Source organism: Oryctolagus cuniculus, chromosome 9, assembly GCF_051225735.1.
Source record: "Oryctolagus cuniculus isolate XC-2025 breed Fujian yellow rabbit chromosome 9, ASM5122573v1, whole genome shotgun sequence".
In the NCBI taxonomy this organism is placed as follows: Eukaryota; Metazoa; Chordata; class Mammalia; order Lagomorpha; family Leporidae; genus Oryctolagus; species Oryctolagus cuniculus.
This window is the reverse complement of record NC_142875.1, coordinates 52,708,586-52,726,666: the sequence shown is the minus strand read 5'-3', so window position 1 is coordinate 52,726,666 and position 18,081 is coordinate 52,708,586. Positions and strand designations below refer to the sequence as shown.

The following is an 18,081-nucleotide window of genomic DNA, read 5'->3' as shown; positions in this document are numbered from 1 at the left end:
CACAGATTTGATCCTGCCCCTCAATCTGCACTTCAAGTCTTTCAGAGACTCCCCTTTAATATATCTTTAAGGTACGTTTGATCTGAACCTCACTTCTTGCGACAGTGTCTTCCCCATTTACCATCTTAATACTATGATTTAGGTGTGACAAACAACCTTGAGTCTCCTAAACATGGACATGCTGTTCCATGTGCCTAGAAACTAATACTTCATCCCTCTCTATTAGCTAATTTGAACCCAATCTTCAGTTCTGTTTGCACTACAACTCAACCCTTTCCAGTCCCACAAGAAAATGTTAGGTGCCCACGGAGTACTTGCCATTACATATCATATACTATTCTGAAACTACCTATTAATATATTTACTGAAGTAGGCATTAAGTCTGAAGAAGGATTGTTCTTTTGTTCAATAAACCATCCCCTAGGAATTAGCCTGGTTCTAAGCATGTACTGGATGTTCTGTTAACATGGTATTAAAGCTTTGCCCACTACACCACAGCACAGGCCCCCAACTTTCTGTAAACAGTACCATAATGTAAGGTACTACAAGGAAAATATACATTCAAATGTAAGGAACACAAAAATCTCTTAAAAATTCAAAATCCAAGTTTTATCTACCACATTTACTCAAAAGTACACTTCTAATTGTACATGCTCAGTTATTTACACTATGTACATAATACAAAATGGCACTGTAATAAGTACATTTAAAGCATAGATTAGTATTTAGTCATAGACAAAAATCTTCTGAAGACATCAACAACTGCTTTCTACTTGCCAATCTGACATGTTTCCACTAGGAATCTATTCCATTCATATCCCACAAAAGTTATTAGAGTTTAAAAAAAATAAATCAACTCCATCCTGCCCGAATTCTAACATCCTTCAAACTCAAATGAAAAATCCCCTTCTCTATAGTCTTCCCATTATCAAGTTGGTCTTACTTCAAGCAAGCCTTATACATTATTCCAGCCCCCATCATTACACAACTACTGACGGTGTACACATCTGTTTCCCCACTGTTCAAGAGCAGAGTCTTATCTTTTTTTGTATTATTAAGACAGTACAAGCCACTCAGAAAGTGCTTAATTAATGAGTGGACAAAAGAATAAACAAGTCTGAACACTCCACTGCATCTTAGTCTATTCAACTCTTAGAGCTCTTCTTCTTCCCACACTTCGGATGATTTGAGGAGTAGCTCTTGAAACTACCCCATAAATATTTAAAGATTCTAAGATAGCACTTAAATGTTACTTACTATTAAAAATCTAAGTACAGGAAATTCTAATTAACTGATATTAATGGGCTATAAAAGGCCCACCTGACTTAAATAAATTTTATAAGATTTAAATTATGTATTTTGCCACACATATTGAGTTACTCCAGTCCTAAGCTAGTATTTCTGCTACTTTATATAGAAGAATATGTTTTCAATATATAGTCTTGAAGGGGAAAAACAAAAAGCTTTTGCTTCATCTCTTGTCTTTAATTAACAAGTAAAACTTAATTAAAATATACCATTTAGAACAGGAAGTCTTTTATCCTAGCAGGTCAACAAGAGAAAATTACTTTAATTGCTTTAAAGTTAAGCTCTTTTTTAAAAAGCTAATGATTTATATTTATTACTTGGTTATCTGAATTTGTGCTTTACTTGTTAATTAAGATTATATCTTATTTTCTATAATAAATATGATGTCTCTTTTAGCGCATCTTCAAGACATATTAGATCTAGATAGATGTAGGAAAAGTCTCCAAGTAGACAAAGCCCATCCCTGTCAGGCCATATTCACCTAAGGAACCAATCTTTGAGCCCAATTTCTCAGAAAACACCAAAGAATGTGCAGGAATTGTTTGATAATAGCTTTTCCAGTGGAGTCTGGAGTCCCTAGAGAACAGGGAGTAGGCCACAGAACAAGGAGGTAAAAGCTTCTCTAAAAAGACTCAGTAGATCCCACACCCAAACCTGGGGATATCCACAGTGGCTCTACAGGACTCCATTCCTGTGGGAAACTTGGAAGAGAACTAGGAAAGCCAAAACCTATATCCAGAAGCAGGCTGCAGTTGCTGCTACATACAACAATGATGTCATTTCCATACAGAGATGTGTTTTTATGTCCTTTACGTGTTGACACTTCTCAGTAAATCACCATTCCTTTGAGGATAGACCTTTCGTTTACTTGAAATATTCAAAATCATTCCTTTGTCACCTTAGAGAACTTTTTAGACACAGTATATCTTCACAATATTTTCTCAGGATTAAGATCAATAGGTACAATAAAATTTTTCCTTATAAATTTAAAAATCAGAAGTCTCATAGATGGCTACAGAACAAATGCAGAAAGCCAGATATTTAAGATATTGCATTTGGAACTCTTAGAGAAGAAAGAGATAATATTTAAGTGGCACCATAATGCTCTGGGTAAAGTTCATATTCTGTTCAGTCAGCATGCCAGAGTTTTCCTGGCTGTCTCATTTGCCTCAATTGCCCCCTCTTCAAAAATGGGAATAACACTGCTTACTCAGAGACATACTGTGAACATTAAATATATTTAACATTCAGAACACTATTTAAGTACATGGCTAACAATTAAACAACCTTACTGTACCCTAATACAATTACACTTCTAATAACCAGTCACAGTTATCTAGTTATTTTCAAATCCCTAAGCAAATTCTACAGCAGCTTATGTCTTTCCACTCCCAAAGAGGTTCCCACATGTTGACTGAGGGAATCTGTTAAGTTAGAGAGGAAGGATCCTATCGTGGAGGGCTTATATGCCAGGCTAAAGAATTTAGGCACACTCTATGGATAGCAGGTGCAACCAGTCAGTTCCAAGGAGGCGAAAACATAATCAGGGATGTAGTTTAAATGGGTCACTCTGATTGCCACCAGGGAAGCTGGCTTTTGAGGAAGCAATGGAAGCTGCTATAATCAAAATAGGAGAAAACAAGGGAACTCGCACACTAGTAGAAGAAATAAGAGATAAATTCAATAAATAATTATTGAGAAACACTGGAAGGGTGGAGTTGGCTTCTAACAAAATATAAAAGCAATAGGTCTAAGGAGATAAGAGTTTAATTTGGTGGAACACAGAGGTTCTACTATAGATGGGACATCCACATGAAAGTACTCAAAAGGCAAATGCATTGGCATGTCTCAGTTGGAGGAAACAAAGATACACATAGCAGCTATAGCCTTCAGAGATAATCACCAAAGTAAGGCCCTATACACACCACAGAGTAGTTGCTGCTACAGAAAGCAACCTGAGAAGCAATAGTTTAAGACAGGCAATGAAAACACACACACACACACACACACACACACACACACACACAGAGGTAGAAAAGGTTTAAAGTTATGAAACAAAGTTTAAGCAACTGTAGAATAGATGAATCCAGTAAATTTCTAAGGACTACAAACAAACATTACCAGGAATTTAAAAGTCATTTCATAATAAATCATAAACAATCCTGTACACAATGATGCATGCACATTCTATTAAGAAGTTTCATAATATGTGAAGCAAAAACTAATGGAAGTGAAAGAAAAATCCAAAACTGCAGTTGGAGACTTCAATACTGCTATCCCAAGTCATTGTTACAAGCAGATAGGGCAAGCACTGAGGCACAGTGCATTAATACTTCAATTCATCAATTCTGCTATGAATGGTCTTTAAAAAAAAAAAAAACACCATTTGAAAGGTAAAGCAACACAAAGAGGGAGGGAAAGCGAGAAAGAGAGAGAGAGTCATTCCACCTACTGGTTCACACCCCAAAACCCCCAACAGTCAGGGAAGGCTGAACTCCATCCTAGTTTCCCACATGCGTGGCAGGGGCCCAAGCATTTAGGCCAGTCTCCACTGCCTTCCCAAGCACATTAGCAGGTAGCTGGATCAGAAGCAGCATAACCAGAACCAGGACTCCAATTTGGGATGCCACCATTACAAGCAGCAGCTTAACCTGCTGCCCCAACACCAGCCCATCAGTTTCTCATATAGTTAAACATACACTTAACATGACTCTACAATCCCACACACACACCCCCAACACACACACACACACACACACACACACAATATATAAACACAAAACATGTCAACCCAAAGAATGGTCCTCAACATTTCATAGTAATTTTATTCACAATAGCCAAAAACTGGAAACAACTCAGACTGTTGAATTAGGTAAATTAATGGTAGTAACACCAATGAGCCAGACACAAAGGCAACAAACTGTGATTTCAATTATATGAAATTCTAGCAAATGAATTACTAGTTCAGGAAGCTGTTCAATGTTTTTCCAGACCCAGGACAGAGAACCAGATCTGACTACAAAGTAGCACATGCAACAAGCGATTCGTACTGTGACTGCAATGTATGAACAATCATACATTTATCAAAATTCAGGTTCCACCCCTAAAACCAGTACACTGATATATTAATATTTAAATTTAAAGGTGCATATTACTAACTATACCACTAATGTCAGAAACGCATGGTTTACCAATCATCTTTATATATTTTCCCCTTGAAAAAAATCCCAATATACAGGAATTCTAAAGTTCAAAAGCTAAATTACTTACAGAAAGTCACATTGTAAGTACCAGACCAGGCACTCTCTCCTAGCTTTCCTAAATAACTACATTTAATAAAGGACAAACACTAACAGAAAGATCTCATGACTTCCTCTAGTTTCTGTGCAAGCTAATATTTGCTTTTCTAGCTGTAGCTTTCAATCATTTTGGGTTTGAGAAATCAGTTTAGTAATTTAGATCACTTTTAGGGCACGAAGAAGAGTGATGAAAAGTGGAAAGAGATGGGGGAAAAAGTCATAGTTCATTAGAAAACATTGAATTTTGGTTTTTAAAACTTGGTTTCAACAGTGAAAAGATTTATGTGTAATAGGCCACAAAATAAAATGTCTTACTGTGAGATCCTAGTTTAACAAAAAAAGGGGGGGAGGGATTTGAAAATCTTTGCTACATGCCAAACAAGGGATACTAACAATGCTGGCTGCAGTGGATGAAAGGAAAGATGAAGATATGAGAAGGAGTACTGTAGACAGATAGTTATGACGGATAAGGAAATGAAGAGCAACCCAAAAACTACCAGACTACAAAAACACTCAGTGGACACTTTCATGGGGTAAGGCCGCACTGCTACACCCAAAGTCAATTTCTTCCAACTTGCCTCCCCTCCCTATCCCGTGCAGCCCACCTTTCTATCCCTATGAAGAAAATCGCCTTGTGAACCCCAGTATTAATACTGAAGGTTATAAAATAACTAATGCTTTGTTTGCCTTTATATTACCTTAACACAATGAACTATACTTTATACATAATCTCAGATATTTGTAGAATAAACACCATTTAAAATCTATCAACTATGCCTAGGGATCCTAACACAATAGTAAGCCTTCATGCTTTTTACAAGACAGTGTCCTGTGAAATTCAATTAATAGAAATTCAAGAAATAAACCTGAAATCTGAAGGATGTTTAGACCTTCAATAAAGCAGCCCAAAGAGATGAGTTTTTAATATTAATGCTTCCCACGTTGCTATTTAATGTTTCTAAGACTCTTATTCAAATATATGACTGGAGCACAACTCTATTCTTACAGTGCCTCTTAAAGTCTTTCCCAAAATGGCTAGTCACATTAAGAAATTTTAAGTTAGAAGTACACTAGCAACATCTACGTTATGCAGGTGGCAAACTTTAATTAGAAAACATATTGCCAGCACATATCAAAGCATCAGTGGCAAATGCTTCCCTGAGTTCCAACACACCAAAAATAGTTTAAAGAGCCCTCAAAATATCCAACTACCTTTTTCTTTCTCATAGTTCTGCATTGATCTAAAACACACATCCCCTGGAATGCTCAACTGCAAATGTGCCACATCATTTCTCTGTGCATACCATACATCAGGAAATTTTTAAAGGAGTTAAAAAGGGATGGAACTGAACGCAGCAGTTCAACACACTTCAGCTTAAACTCACCAACCCTATGAGGAAGGTAGAAAAAGTAATCAATCCTGCTTACAAATAAGTGATCAAATAACCGATCTGCAAAGTCAGAACCAAGTAGTAAAGTTGTCTTAAAATAAGATTCTTCCAATTCCAAATCCAATAATCTTTCCACACTGCATTAGTTAGCAAGTCAGAAAGAATTTCTCTTGGGTATCCTCCTATTCAAGATAGCCATGCTCAGTTTCAAACTTCACAATAAGGGGTCTAGCTTTCCGAATCAGACTACCTACCTGGTTCTTCCCTGGCCTACTAAACAAAGCAAAGAAGATGACCAGAAGAAAACATTAGGAGTAGAGAGAAAGCTGTTCAGTCCTCAAGTCCACAGGAAGAAAGTCAGCAAGGAATCCATGAGACACACTCATATGTACACCCGAGATGACAGTAGGGGCAAGGCAATAGTCAGAAATCCAGGCAGAAGCTCAGAAAGACAGGGAGCTGGGGTGGGGGGGCTAGCATTATGGTATAGTGGGTTAAGCCACAGTCCGTGGCGGCAGCGTCCCATAGGATCCCCAGTTTGAGTTCCAGAAGCTCTACTTTCGATCCAGTTCCCTGCTAACGTGCCTGAGAAAGCAGCTTAAGATAGCCCAAGTCCTTGGGCCCCTACACCCACAAGGGAGACCTGGAAGAAGTTCCTGGCTCTTACCCTTGGCTGGGCCCAGCCCCAGCTATTTTGGCCATTTGGGGAGTGAACCAGGAGATCTCTCTACCTCTCTGTCTCTCCTTCTATGTAGTTCTTTCAAATACATGAATAAATATTTATAAAATAAAAAAACAATGACAGGCATTCCTTGACAAAACGTAGAAACACTTTTGCAAAAGTTAAGAACCCATCTGTAGGAAGACTTACCACAGCCAAGGCAAGCCTAGAACTATAGAAATCACAATATCTGGCCAGTTATCAAAGCAATGACTCATTCTCTCATTTGTTCACAACAACCAGGAATAGAAAACAAGTAATAAAATGCTAGTGATGCACCAAGTAACAAGCCAGGTACAGGAAGTAGTAAGAACATATAGTCTCTGCCTTCAAAAGGTTTAAGATAGTAAGACAGAGACAAATAACATGGTGCTAAAAACATGGCAAACAACCCAAAGTTTAACCCTACCAAGGCCAGTTCCAAGAATGAAGAGAGAAGTGAGAAATGGGAGAAGGCTGGAGAATGAATTAAGAGAAAAATCCAATTATTAATATAAGACAGAGCATGATGTTTTCTAGAATGGCCTGCCAAAGCTACTTCATGAGTAGTTCTAGAACTTAGTATAGATATTGTGGGTTGGCAATGTGCCAGAGCAGCTCTATAAAGAAGGGATAGTGTGTGAATGAAAGAAAAAATTCAGAATGTCCATAAAATATAAACCACTAAAATCATCATACAGAATATCCTACAATCAAGAATGAAGAACTGATATATGTAATGATGTGAATGAACCCTTGAAACTATAAAGCTAAGTGAGAAAAATCAGTCACAAAAGACCACATACTGTTTATGTCCATTTTCGTGTAATCTACAGAATAGGCACATCTTTGTCACAAAGGTGGCTAGGCCTGGGGGAACGGAGGGAAAACAAACAAGTATTTCTGGCAATTTTTAAAGTAACAAAAATATCTTAAAATTAGTTGTGGTGATGCCTGTAGAACTCTCATGAATACAGAAAAAAAATGATTTATACACTTTCAGTGGGCAAGTTGACTTGTACGCTACATGAATTGTATCTTAATAAAGCTGCTACAAATATACCATCGTAGGGACCGGCGCTGTGGTACAGTGGGTTAACGTCCTCGCCTGCAGTGCCGGCATCCCATATGGGCACCGGTTCGAGATCTGGCTGCTCCACTTCTGATCCAGCTCTCTGCTATGGCCTGGGAAAGCAGAAGATGGCCCAAGTCCTTGGGCCCCTGCACCTGCGCGAGAGACCTGGAAGAAGCTCCTAGCTCCTGGCTTTGGATCAGCACAGCTCTGGCTACTGTGGCCAATTGGTCAGTAAACCAGCAGATAGAAGACCTCTCTCTGTCTCTGTCTCTGTCTCTCTCTCTCTCTGTCTCTGTCTCTCTCTCTCTCTCTCTCTCTCTCTGTCTCTCTCTCTCTCTCTCTCTCTCTGTGTGTGTGTGTGTGTGTAACTGACTTTCAAATAAATTTTTAAAAATACATACATATATATATATACATACCACTGTATATTCTCATAAAAGTTCAAACATAACAATTGCAAATGGTTTGAACATAGTAAACATAGAGGGTTTGGAGCCATGTGAAATGAGATTCAAGCTACGGATGCACCACCAGTTCCTTATCTGAGCTTCATTGTCCTCAATTGTAAAATACTACCTTCCATAGTCAGAGACTGTTTATAATCTACACAAGTACTCCATATTGCTACCATTTCTAAGTACTAGTATAGTAACATGTCATATAACACTTCAGTTAATGATAGTATCTATCATATAGACTAGGTGTGTAGTAGGCTATACTGTCTAGGTTTGTGAAAGTCTACTCTATGAATTACACTTTTTGGAATGTATCCCCATTGCTAAACAGCATGTAACTATGAATGAAAAATTAAGTGTTCTCCAGAAAACTTCATAGAATATTCTTGTTAGAGTCATAATACAACATATCAAAACAATTCAAATTTTTTAATCATTCATGTCAAAATTTATGTCTCATTGACCCTTGCATATCTACCTTGCCCAGGTACCTGGTCAATGAAGCACTATGTTTTTTTCCTGTATTACCATGCTAACATATTTTTGGAGTTATGGTTTATGTGGTGTTTTATTCTTGTTAGTTCTTTTATCACTAACCAAAAGCATTCAAAAGCATTTTTCTCAAAAATTTTAACAAGCTATGCTGCTAAACGGTGTTAATTATAAGAAACCATTGTTTACAACATGAAGATCATAGAATAAAATATACCTGGTTCTCTCATTTTTGAAGCAAAACTTTTTTAAAGTATATGCACTACATTTTAGTCTGGCTTACTTTAATTAGCAAGTATGTATTTCTGAAAAGCTGACACATCTTTAGCTGCTTTTTTTTTACCCTTTTTGAAGTGTGAATGCATCCCCAAAGAATGCAATTTGATTTGAGTGATTCAAAGTTGACTAACAATTTATAATTAAATTTTTAAATCACTACATTGATCATTCCTTTTCACAACTTAAAAGCAACATTTTAATGCCTTTTGCTAGTTCTGCTTATTTGAGATGTATAAGAAACAGTACATTCCAATACATGCAGTTTTTAGAATTTCAAAAGTGTTAGCCTAGCCTGTTATCAACATCACATGGTTAGTTAAAATTCATAACAAAGGAGACAATGAGGATAGCCTTACCATATCATCCGTCAGTGTTCTAATATTTAAATGCTGCAAATGAAAAAAACTCATCAGTAATTTATGACAGTTTTTAATTTTAGTTAATAGAGTACATTCAAAATTGTATAATACTAACTTGAATGTAATTAAATTCCTGACAGTCTAATAAAAATACAATATATATTGTTTTAATTTTTCAAAAAGACAGGCAGAAGTTACCCAGTATGTGGTAGTTTCAAATGTTTACTAAACTTTATTGGCTTTGTAGACCTCACAAACTAGAGACCTAATTATGGTACAATATTCTCCCAACTAATTCCACTAATTCTCATTAAGTATACAGACAGCATACAATGATAAAGGTTTAAATATCATTGATTTTTTTCATGCTATAGAAGTAAAATTTTAAATTTACCATTAGCATTCAGTATAATAGAAACAAAGTACTTTGTCAGCTTAATTAAACAATTCTAGCAGCAAAAAAGAATCTATTGGAATGACTATTTTCATCTTTAACGTCAGTTTGATTTATCACTAGTGATGACAGTAGATACTTTTCAATTTCATTCTGGCTTATTTGAGAACCATTTTACTGATTTCCTTACTAGACAACCATAAGACCACTTCCTAAAGTGAATAAATTAGTCTCCTGCAAAGTGCAGTTCAAGAGAAAAAAATAAAATAAGCATTTAGAAAAGAAAAAAAAAAAAAACATTTTTAAAATCCCAGAGTTGGGCAAGATTTTTATTCAAGTAGCTGGAATCAATTATCAATTCTTCCTCCTATTCACGACAGCATTAGATCTTTAAAATGGCAAAAAAGGGTCAAACATTTTGTAAATAAAAAACTAGGTCCGCTGTTTTATAACAAGATGCATTAACAACCATCTAACTTACGAGGTGGCACAAGGCTAAATTCAGCTTTAATAAGAATGAAACTCATCATTCATGTTTGCATGCTTAAGTACACCTTTATGTATATCAATCTACCTCTTCAATAATCAAAATTAAAATTTGTACAGGGTAGCATTTACAACCAACTAATCTTTGACAAAGGAGTTAAAAAAAAATCAATCCCTGGAGAAAAACAGTATCTTTAACAAAATGTGCTGGGAGAATTGTATCTCCACATGCAGAAATATGAAACAAGACACCTACTGTACACGATCTACAAAAACCAACACAAAAATGGATCATGGATCTAAATCTGTGACCCAATACCAGCAAATTAATAGAGAAGAACACTGGGGAATCTCTGCAGACATTGGCATAGGCAAAGACTTCTTGGAAAAGATCTCAGAAGCACAGGCAGTCAAAGCCAAAACAGCAAGTGGGATTATATCAAGCTAAGAAGCTTCTGCACTGCAAAACAAACACTCAGCATAATAAAGAGGCAACTGACAGAATGGCAGAAAATATTTAAAAACTATACATCTGATAAAGGATTAATATCCAGAATCTATAAAGAGCTCAAACTCAACAACAATGAAACAAATGATCCAGTTAAAAATTGGGCAAAGAACTTGAACAGGCTTTTTTTTTTTTTTTTTTTTTTTTTTTGACAGGCAGAGTGGACAGTGAGAGAGAGACAAAGAGAAAGGTCTTCCTTTACCGTTGGTTCACCCTCCAATGGCCGCCACGGCCGGTGCACCACGCTGATCCAAAGCCAGGAGCCAGGTGCTTCTCCTGGTCTCCCAGGCGGGTGCAGGGCCCAAGGACTTGGGTCATCCTCCACTGTGCTCCCGGGCCACAGCAGAGAGCTGGTTGGAACAGGCATTTTTCAAAAGAGGAAATTCAAATGGACAGACACACGAAAAAATGCTCAGGATTACTAGCCATTAGGAAAATGCAAATCAAAACCACAATGATGTTTCACCTCACGGTCAGAATGGCTCACATACAAAAAAAAAAAAAAAGTGGCTCACATACAGAAACCAACAAACACCAAATACAGACAAAGATGTGGGGGAAAAGGTACCCTAATCCACTGTTGGTAGGAATGAAAATTGGTACAGCCACTATGGAAGACAATAATGGAGATACCTCATAAAACTGAAAATACATATACCATAGGACCCAGCAATCCCACTCCGGGAAATGTACCCCAGTGAAATGAAATCATTATACGAAAGAGTTATCTGTACCTCCAGGTTTATCGCAGTTCAATTCACAACAGCAAAGTTATGGAATCAACACAGATGTCCCATCAACTGATGACTGGATAAATAAATCATGGAATATAAACACTATGGAATAATACTCAGCATTAAAAAAAAAAAAGAATGACATCCTGTCTCTAACAATAAAATGGATGCAAATGGAAAACCATTATACTTAGAAGAAGCCAGTCCCAAAAAGATACAATGGTTTTCCTGGTTTGTGGTAACTAATAGAATACCAAAAATATAGTGTGTAGGAGTGAAATTAAAATTTTGAAAGTCAATGATTGTTTCCAGTCCTTGTCTCTACTGTTGAGAAAGTGATTATTTTCTTCTTACTATTTGTTGAACTCTTGACTTAGTATAGGGTTAATGAGTATAAAGTAAACTGAAAGAAGATAATTATAAAAATTGAGGAGGGGGGTGTCGTTGTGGTACAGCAGGTTAAAGCCCCAGCCTGTAGCACCGGCATCCCATATGGGCACCTGTTCTAGTCCTGGCTGCTCCTCTTCTGATCCAGCTCTCTGCTATGGCCTAGGAAGACAATAGAAGATGGCCCAACTCCTTGGGCCCCTGCACTCATGTGGGAGACCCAGAAGAGGTTCCTGGCTCCTGGCTTTGGATCAGCTCAGCTCTGGACATTGTGGTCATTTGGGGAGTGAACCAGTGGAATGGAAGACCTCTCTCTCTCTGTCTCTACCTATCTCTGTAACTCTGTCTTTCAAATAAATAAAATCTTTAAAAAAAAATTTGAGAGGGAATATGACAGGAAGGAAGAGAAAGGGTGGCAGTGTGGTCAGGAGAGAGGGTAGGATAGAAAATATCACTATATTCCTAAGTCTGCATATATGAAATACATTTAAGTTGTATACCCTAATAAAAAAAACTGTACAGTGTAAATCACCATGCAAAATTCACTTCTCTCACACTCACCAAGATGTTCCTTCCTTTACTGTGAAGGAAAAATAACAAAGAAACTAAATAAAACATATATGCCCAAGAGAATGTAACCAAATGAATGACCATTAGCCACACCACTCAGTTCTGTTGACTTCTCAGAACTACCTTCTTTGATCTGGGAATAAGGAAATACTGGTTTCAATAAGGATTAATATCTAATCCTGGTCTGTAAAATTTACTTTATCAATACTATATTCAACCTCTGAAATTGACAAAGATGCACAGTGTTCTTAGGAATCAGTGTGATCTTGAGCACAACTATAAAGTTTCGAAGGTATGTAGGGACAGCCACCCGGTCATCCCAGAGACCTAATTATTAGAATTAAACACAAAGCAACGGGGCTTTTGAGTCTACAGGGACAGGGCTCCCTTCCTCTGACTCCTTGTACTAATATGCATGCCTTCATATCAATAGGAATTTCCATCCTACTACATTTGGTTAACCACATCCCAATTTCATTTTATAATTGAAGTATTACCCTAAATCCCAACTCCCATAACTTCTGCAAAATTACTTCAAGCTCCTGTGACAAGAAAAGTAGTACATGGTCAATCTGAAACAGTAACATGTCACATGGCCTAATAATTAAAATATAAAGCACAAGAAATCAAGTATAAAAGTTAAAAGCCTACTTAGAATACTGTCACAATTAGAAAACATCTACTGGGGGGAGCACTGTAGGCGGAGGATTAATATGCTCCACAGTGCCGGCCCCAGCCGTATTTTTTAATATCCTTAAACTATCTTATTCAGGTAATTTGCTTAATATGATTTTACAAAATGGGTCAAGTATTTATGTACGAGTCCAGTTATAATCGATACTATTACATGTAATCCTTTCACCAAAAAAGCATGTGATGAATAATAGAATTATAAGGCAGGGATAACTTATAGAGAAAAATATGGAAATATAGAAGAATGTAGATGTAGGAACCATAACAGTTCAAGGAAAAGCAGACTAAGGGTCTAGTTTATTATTCTTCTCTTCTAGGAGCACCCACCTATTGAGTCACACCACCAGCAACAAAAGCTAGTAGGGGCAAGAAATGACAGCAAACTCAGAGGTCCATGACAGGACTAGAGATACTGATGAACAGAGTAATCAGCTGAAAAACTGATTTAAGAAGTTTGTTACTATAATAAAACAGAATACGTTTCTCCTCAAGATTTAGCTTTCTGTAGAATGGAGATTACACAGTTACTCATTGAAGTACAAGCTGTCTGAAGCAAACCACTAAAGACGTGCTGGAATTAAAAAGCTGAACAGATCTCAACACTAGTAACTTTCATGAAAACTGGATTGACCACCAACATCTCCTTCAAACATAAAAAAAGAACAAATACTAAATACTTAGTAGAGAAAGTACAGACTATGTCCCTTGTGTAGGAAGCTTCAATGTTAATGTAAATTCAAGTTTATCATTATAAAGTTTATATGATCAAGCTCAGGTTTATACAAAAAAAAAAAAAAAAACCTGAGACACAGAGAGGACTTCTGGTTCACTCTAAATGACCACAATGGCCAAAGCTGGATCAATTCAAACAGGAAGACAGGAACTTCTTCCTGGTCTCCCATATTGGTATAGGAGCTCAAGCACTTGGGTCACGTTCCACTGCTTTTCCAGGTCATTGGCAGGGAGCAGAATCAGAAGTGGAGCAGCCACAACCTGAACCGGAAGCCATACAGGATGCTGGTACTGCAGGCAGAGGTTTAACCTAGTACACAACAGTGCCAGCTCCTAGGCTTATTCATTTATAAAGTAATGACTGTCCATCAAACTAAAATTGATGAGAAAAGTGGGGAAAAGGAAGAAAATGACAAAATCCTTAGACAAGTGTAGAAGGTTGGGACTACTTCTATAAATATAAAAACACAAGGGTAGCATCCATATTTTAAAAAAGAAAAAAAAAAAAACTTTAAGGTTCATTTGTTTGTTGGCCTGGAAAGCCGAGTGGCAGACAGGCAGAGACACAGATCTTCCACCTGCCAATTCACTCCCCAAATGGCCGTACACTCCAGGCTGGGCCAGGCCAACATCAAGAGAAAGGAACTCCATCGAGGTCTTCCACAGGCTGGCATAAGCGCAAATACTAAGGCCATCTTCTACTTGTTGCCTTCCCAGATGCATAAGAGGAAATGTGGATCAATAGCAGAGCAGCCAGGTCTCAAACTAGCACTTGGATCTGGACTGCTGCTGCTTCAGGCTGTACCACAACCCAAGCCCCAATATACTTTTATACTGGTACTTGAAATGCTGTTTAAACATCTAGCCTACGCAAGACACTTTAAACATGAACAATTTTTTTTTTATTTTCAAATTTTGTGGTTTTTTTTTTTTTTGGACAGGTAGAGTTAGAGAGAGACAGAGAGAAAGGTCTTCCTTTTTCCATTGGTTCACCCCACAAGTGGCCACTACAGCCAGTGCGTTGTGGCCAGCGTGTTGCACTGATCCAAAGCCAGGAACCAGGTGCTTCTCCTGGTCTCCCATGCAGGTGCAGGGCCCAAGGACTTGGGCCATCCTCCACTGCCCTCCCAGGCCACAGCAGAGAGCTGGCCTGGAAGAGGAGCAACCGGGACAGAATCCAGCGCCCCAACCAGGACTAGAACCCGGGATGCCGGCGCCACATGAGGAGGGTTAGCCTAGTGAGTACAACGTTTGAATTATAGCAGCTTTTCCTCCAATAACATCCCTCCCACCCGTGACCATCCCATCTCCCACTCCCTCTCCCATCCCATTCTTCATGATTCACTTTCAATTATCTTTATATACAGAAGATCAACTTAGTACTAAGATTTCAACAGACTGTACCCACACAGACACACAAAGTATAGAGTATTGTGTGAGTAGTAGTTTTACCATTAATTCTCATAATACAGCACACTAAGGGCAGAGGTCCTACATGGGGAGCAGGTACACAGTGACTTCCATTGCTAATGTAACAAATGACACTTTTTTTTTTTTGGACAGGTAGAGATATAGATATACAGACAGAAAGGTCTTCCTTCCATTGGTTCACCCCCCAAATGGCCGCTACGCTGATCCAAAGCCAGGAGCCAGGTGCTTCTTCCTGGTCTCCCATGTGGGAGCAGGAGCCCAAGCACCTGGGCCATCCTCCGCTGCCCTCCCAGACCACAGCAGAGAACTGCACTGGAAGAGGAGCAGCAGAGACTAGAACCCGGAACCCATATGGGATGCCGGCCCCACAGGCGGAGGATTAACCAAGTGAGCCACAGCACTGGCCCCACAATTGACACTTTTTTTTTTTTTTTTTTTTTGACAGGCAGAGTGGACAGTGAGAGAGAGAGACAGAGAGAAAGGTCTTCCTTTGCCGTTGGTTCACCCCCCAATGGCCGCTGCAGCCAGCGCACTGCGCTGATCCGAAGCCAGGAGCCAGGTGCTTCTCCTGGTCTCCCAGGCGGGTGCAGGACCGAAGCACTTGGGCCATCCTCCACTGCACTCCGGGGCCACAGCAGAGAGCTGGACAGGAAGAGGAGCAACCGGAACAGAATCCGGCGCCCCGCCTGGGACTAGAACCCGGGGTGCCAGTGCCACAGGCATAGGATTAGCCTATTGAGCCGCAGCGCCAGCCAAAAATCGACACTCTTATTTATGACGTAATAACCCAAGGCTCTTGTTAACATGAATAATTTTTGTTGTTGTGCTTGTTTAAAAAAAATTTTTTTAAAGATTTATTTGAAAGGCAGAGTTATAGACAGGCAGAGGCAGAGAGAGAGATCTTCGATCCTCTGGTTCACTCCCTGGATGTCCACAATGGCCAGAGCTGGGCCAATCCGAATCCAGGAGCCCGGAGCTTCTTCCAGGTCTCCCATGAGGGTGCAGGGGCCCAAGGACTTGGGCCATTTTCTACAGCTCTCCCAGTCCATAACAGAGAGCTGGATAGGAAGTAGAGCAGTCGGGACTTGAACCAGTGACCATATGGGATGCCAGCACTGCAGGCAGTGGCTTTACCCACTACATCACAGCACTGGCCCGTTACTATAGCCACCAGTAACATTCTTTACTATCTTTCAGTTGGGGAAAATATGAACTGTGCATATCAGTCCAGTTCTTGAATAGCATTTGCTGATACCCACTCCAAGAAGGAAACAAATATAAAATCAATGGTTAAATGAAAGTAACTTAGGAACACACCTTTAAAAATAACCTTGGAGGCACGCATTGTGGTGTAGTGGGGAAAGCCACTGCCTGCGACACAGGCAACCCATATGGGTGCTGGTTTTTGTAGCAGTGTTCCACTTCTGCCCCAGCTCCATGCTAATGGCCTAGGAGAAGCAGTGAACACGGCTGAAGTACTTGGACCTTGCCACCCATGTGAAAGACCTGGATGAAACAAACCCCAGGCTTCAGCCAGGCCTAGTCCCAGCTATTGCAGCCATTTGGGGAGTGAACCAGCAGATGGAAGAGCTCTCTTCTCTCCCTCTTTCTCTGAGTCTCTCCCTCTCTAACTCTGATGTTCCAATAAATCTTTAAAAAATAAAAATGATGGGCCAGTGCTGCGGCATAGTGGATAAAGCTGCCACCTTCAGTGCCAGCATTCCAAATGAGCACCAGTTCAAGTCCTGGCTGCTCCACTTCGGATCCGGCTCCCTGCTAAGCCCTGGAAAAGCAGTAGAAGAGGGCCCAAGAACTTGGGCCCCTGAACCCGCTTGGCAGACCTGGGAGAAGCTCCTGGCTTCTGGCTTCAGATTTTGCCCAGCTCTGGCCATTGCAAACATCTAGGGAGCAAACCAGTTTCCGGCTTCGGATCAGCACAGGTTCAGCCATTGCAGCCAACTGGGGAGTGAACCAGCGGATGGAAGACCTCTCCCTCTCTGCCTCTCCTCTCTGTGTAACTCTGAATTTCAAATAAATAAATGAATAAAAATAGTAACCTTGGGCTCAAATTGTGTTACTGTGGGTTAAGCCACTACTTACAAGCCATCATCCTATACTAGAGTGCCAGTTCAAGTGGCAGCTGCTCCACTTCTGATCCAGCTCCCTGTTAATGCACATGGGAAATCAGCAGCTTCATTCTTGAGACCCTGCCACCCATGTGAAAGACCCCTATAGATTTCTGGGCACCTTGCTTTGGCCTGGAGTAGCCATAGCTATTGTGGCCTTTTGAAGAGTTAACCAATGGAATAAAGATCCACCTCTCTCTCCTTTGCTCCCTTTGTCTCTCCTACTTTATTACTCTGCCTTTCAAAATAAACACCTTTTTTTAAAGATTTTTATTTTATTTGAAAGGCAGAGTTAATAGACAGAAAGAGATCTTCCATTCACTGGTTCACTCCCAAACGGCCGCAACAACTAGAGCTGTGCCAGGCCAAAGCCAGGAGCCTGGAGCCTCCTCTAGGTCTCCCACATGGGTGCAGGGGCCCAAGGACCTGGGTCATTTTCTGCTGCTTTCCCAGGTGCATTAGCAGCGAGCTAGATCAGAAGTCCAACAGGAATGACTCAACCGGTGTCCATAAGGGATGCTAGAACTGCAGGCTGTGACTTAATCAACTGTGCCACAGTGTTGACACCATGTATTGAAAGGCAGAGACAGAAAAGGAAAGAGAGATCTTCCATCCACAGGTTCACTCCCCAGATGGCCACAATAGCCCAGGCTGGGCCGGCT

The 18,081-nt window shown here is 39.5% G+C and overlaps 1 protein-coding gene across 5 annotated transcripts in view; it reads right to left on the bottom strand.

Annotated features, from left to right (window-relative positions):
* Positions 1–18,081, bottom strand: part of DIAPH3 (diaphanous related formin 3) — a 544,053-nt gene that overhangs the window by 496,741 nt on the left and 29,231 nt on the right. For 3 of the 5 annotated variants that reach the window (XM_051850008.3, XM_089303626.1, XM_089303627.1), the window contains exon 2: positions 9,356–9,388. The exons of the other annotated variants lie outside the window; for them this stretch is intronic. In XM_051850008.3, the coding sequence (XP_051705968.3) occupies positions 9,356–9,388 (33 nt within the window). The remainder of the gene's footprint in view (positions 1–9,355; positions 9,389–18,081) is intronic. 5 annotated transcript variants of the gene reach the window in all.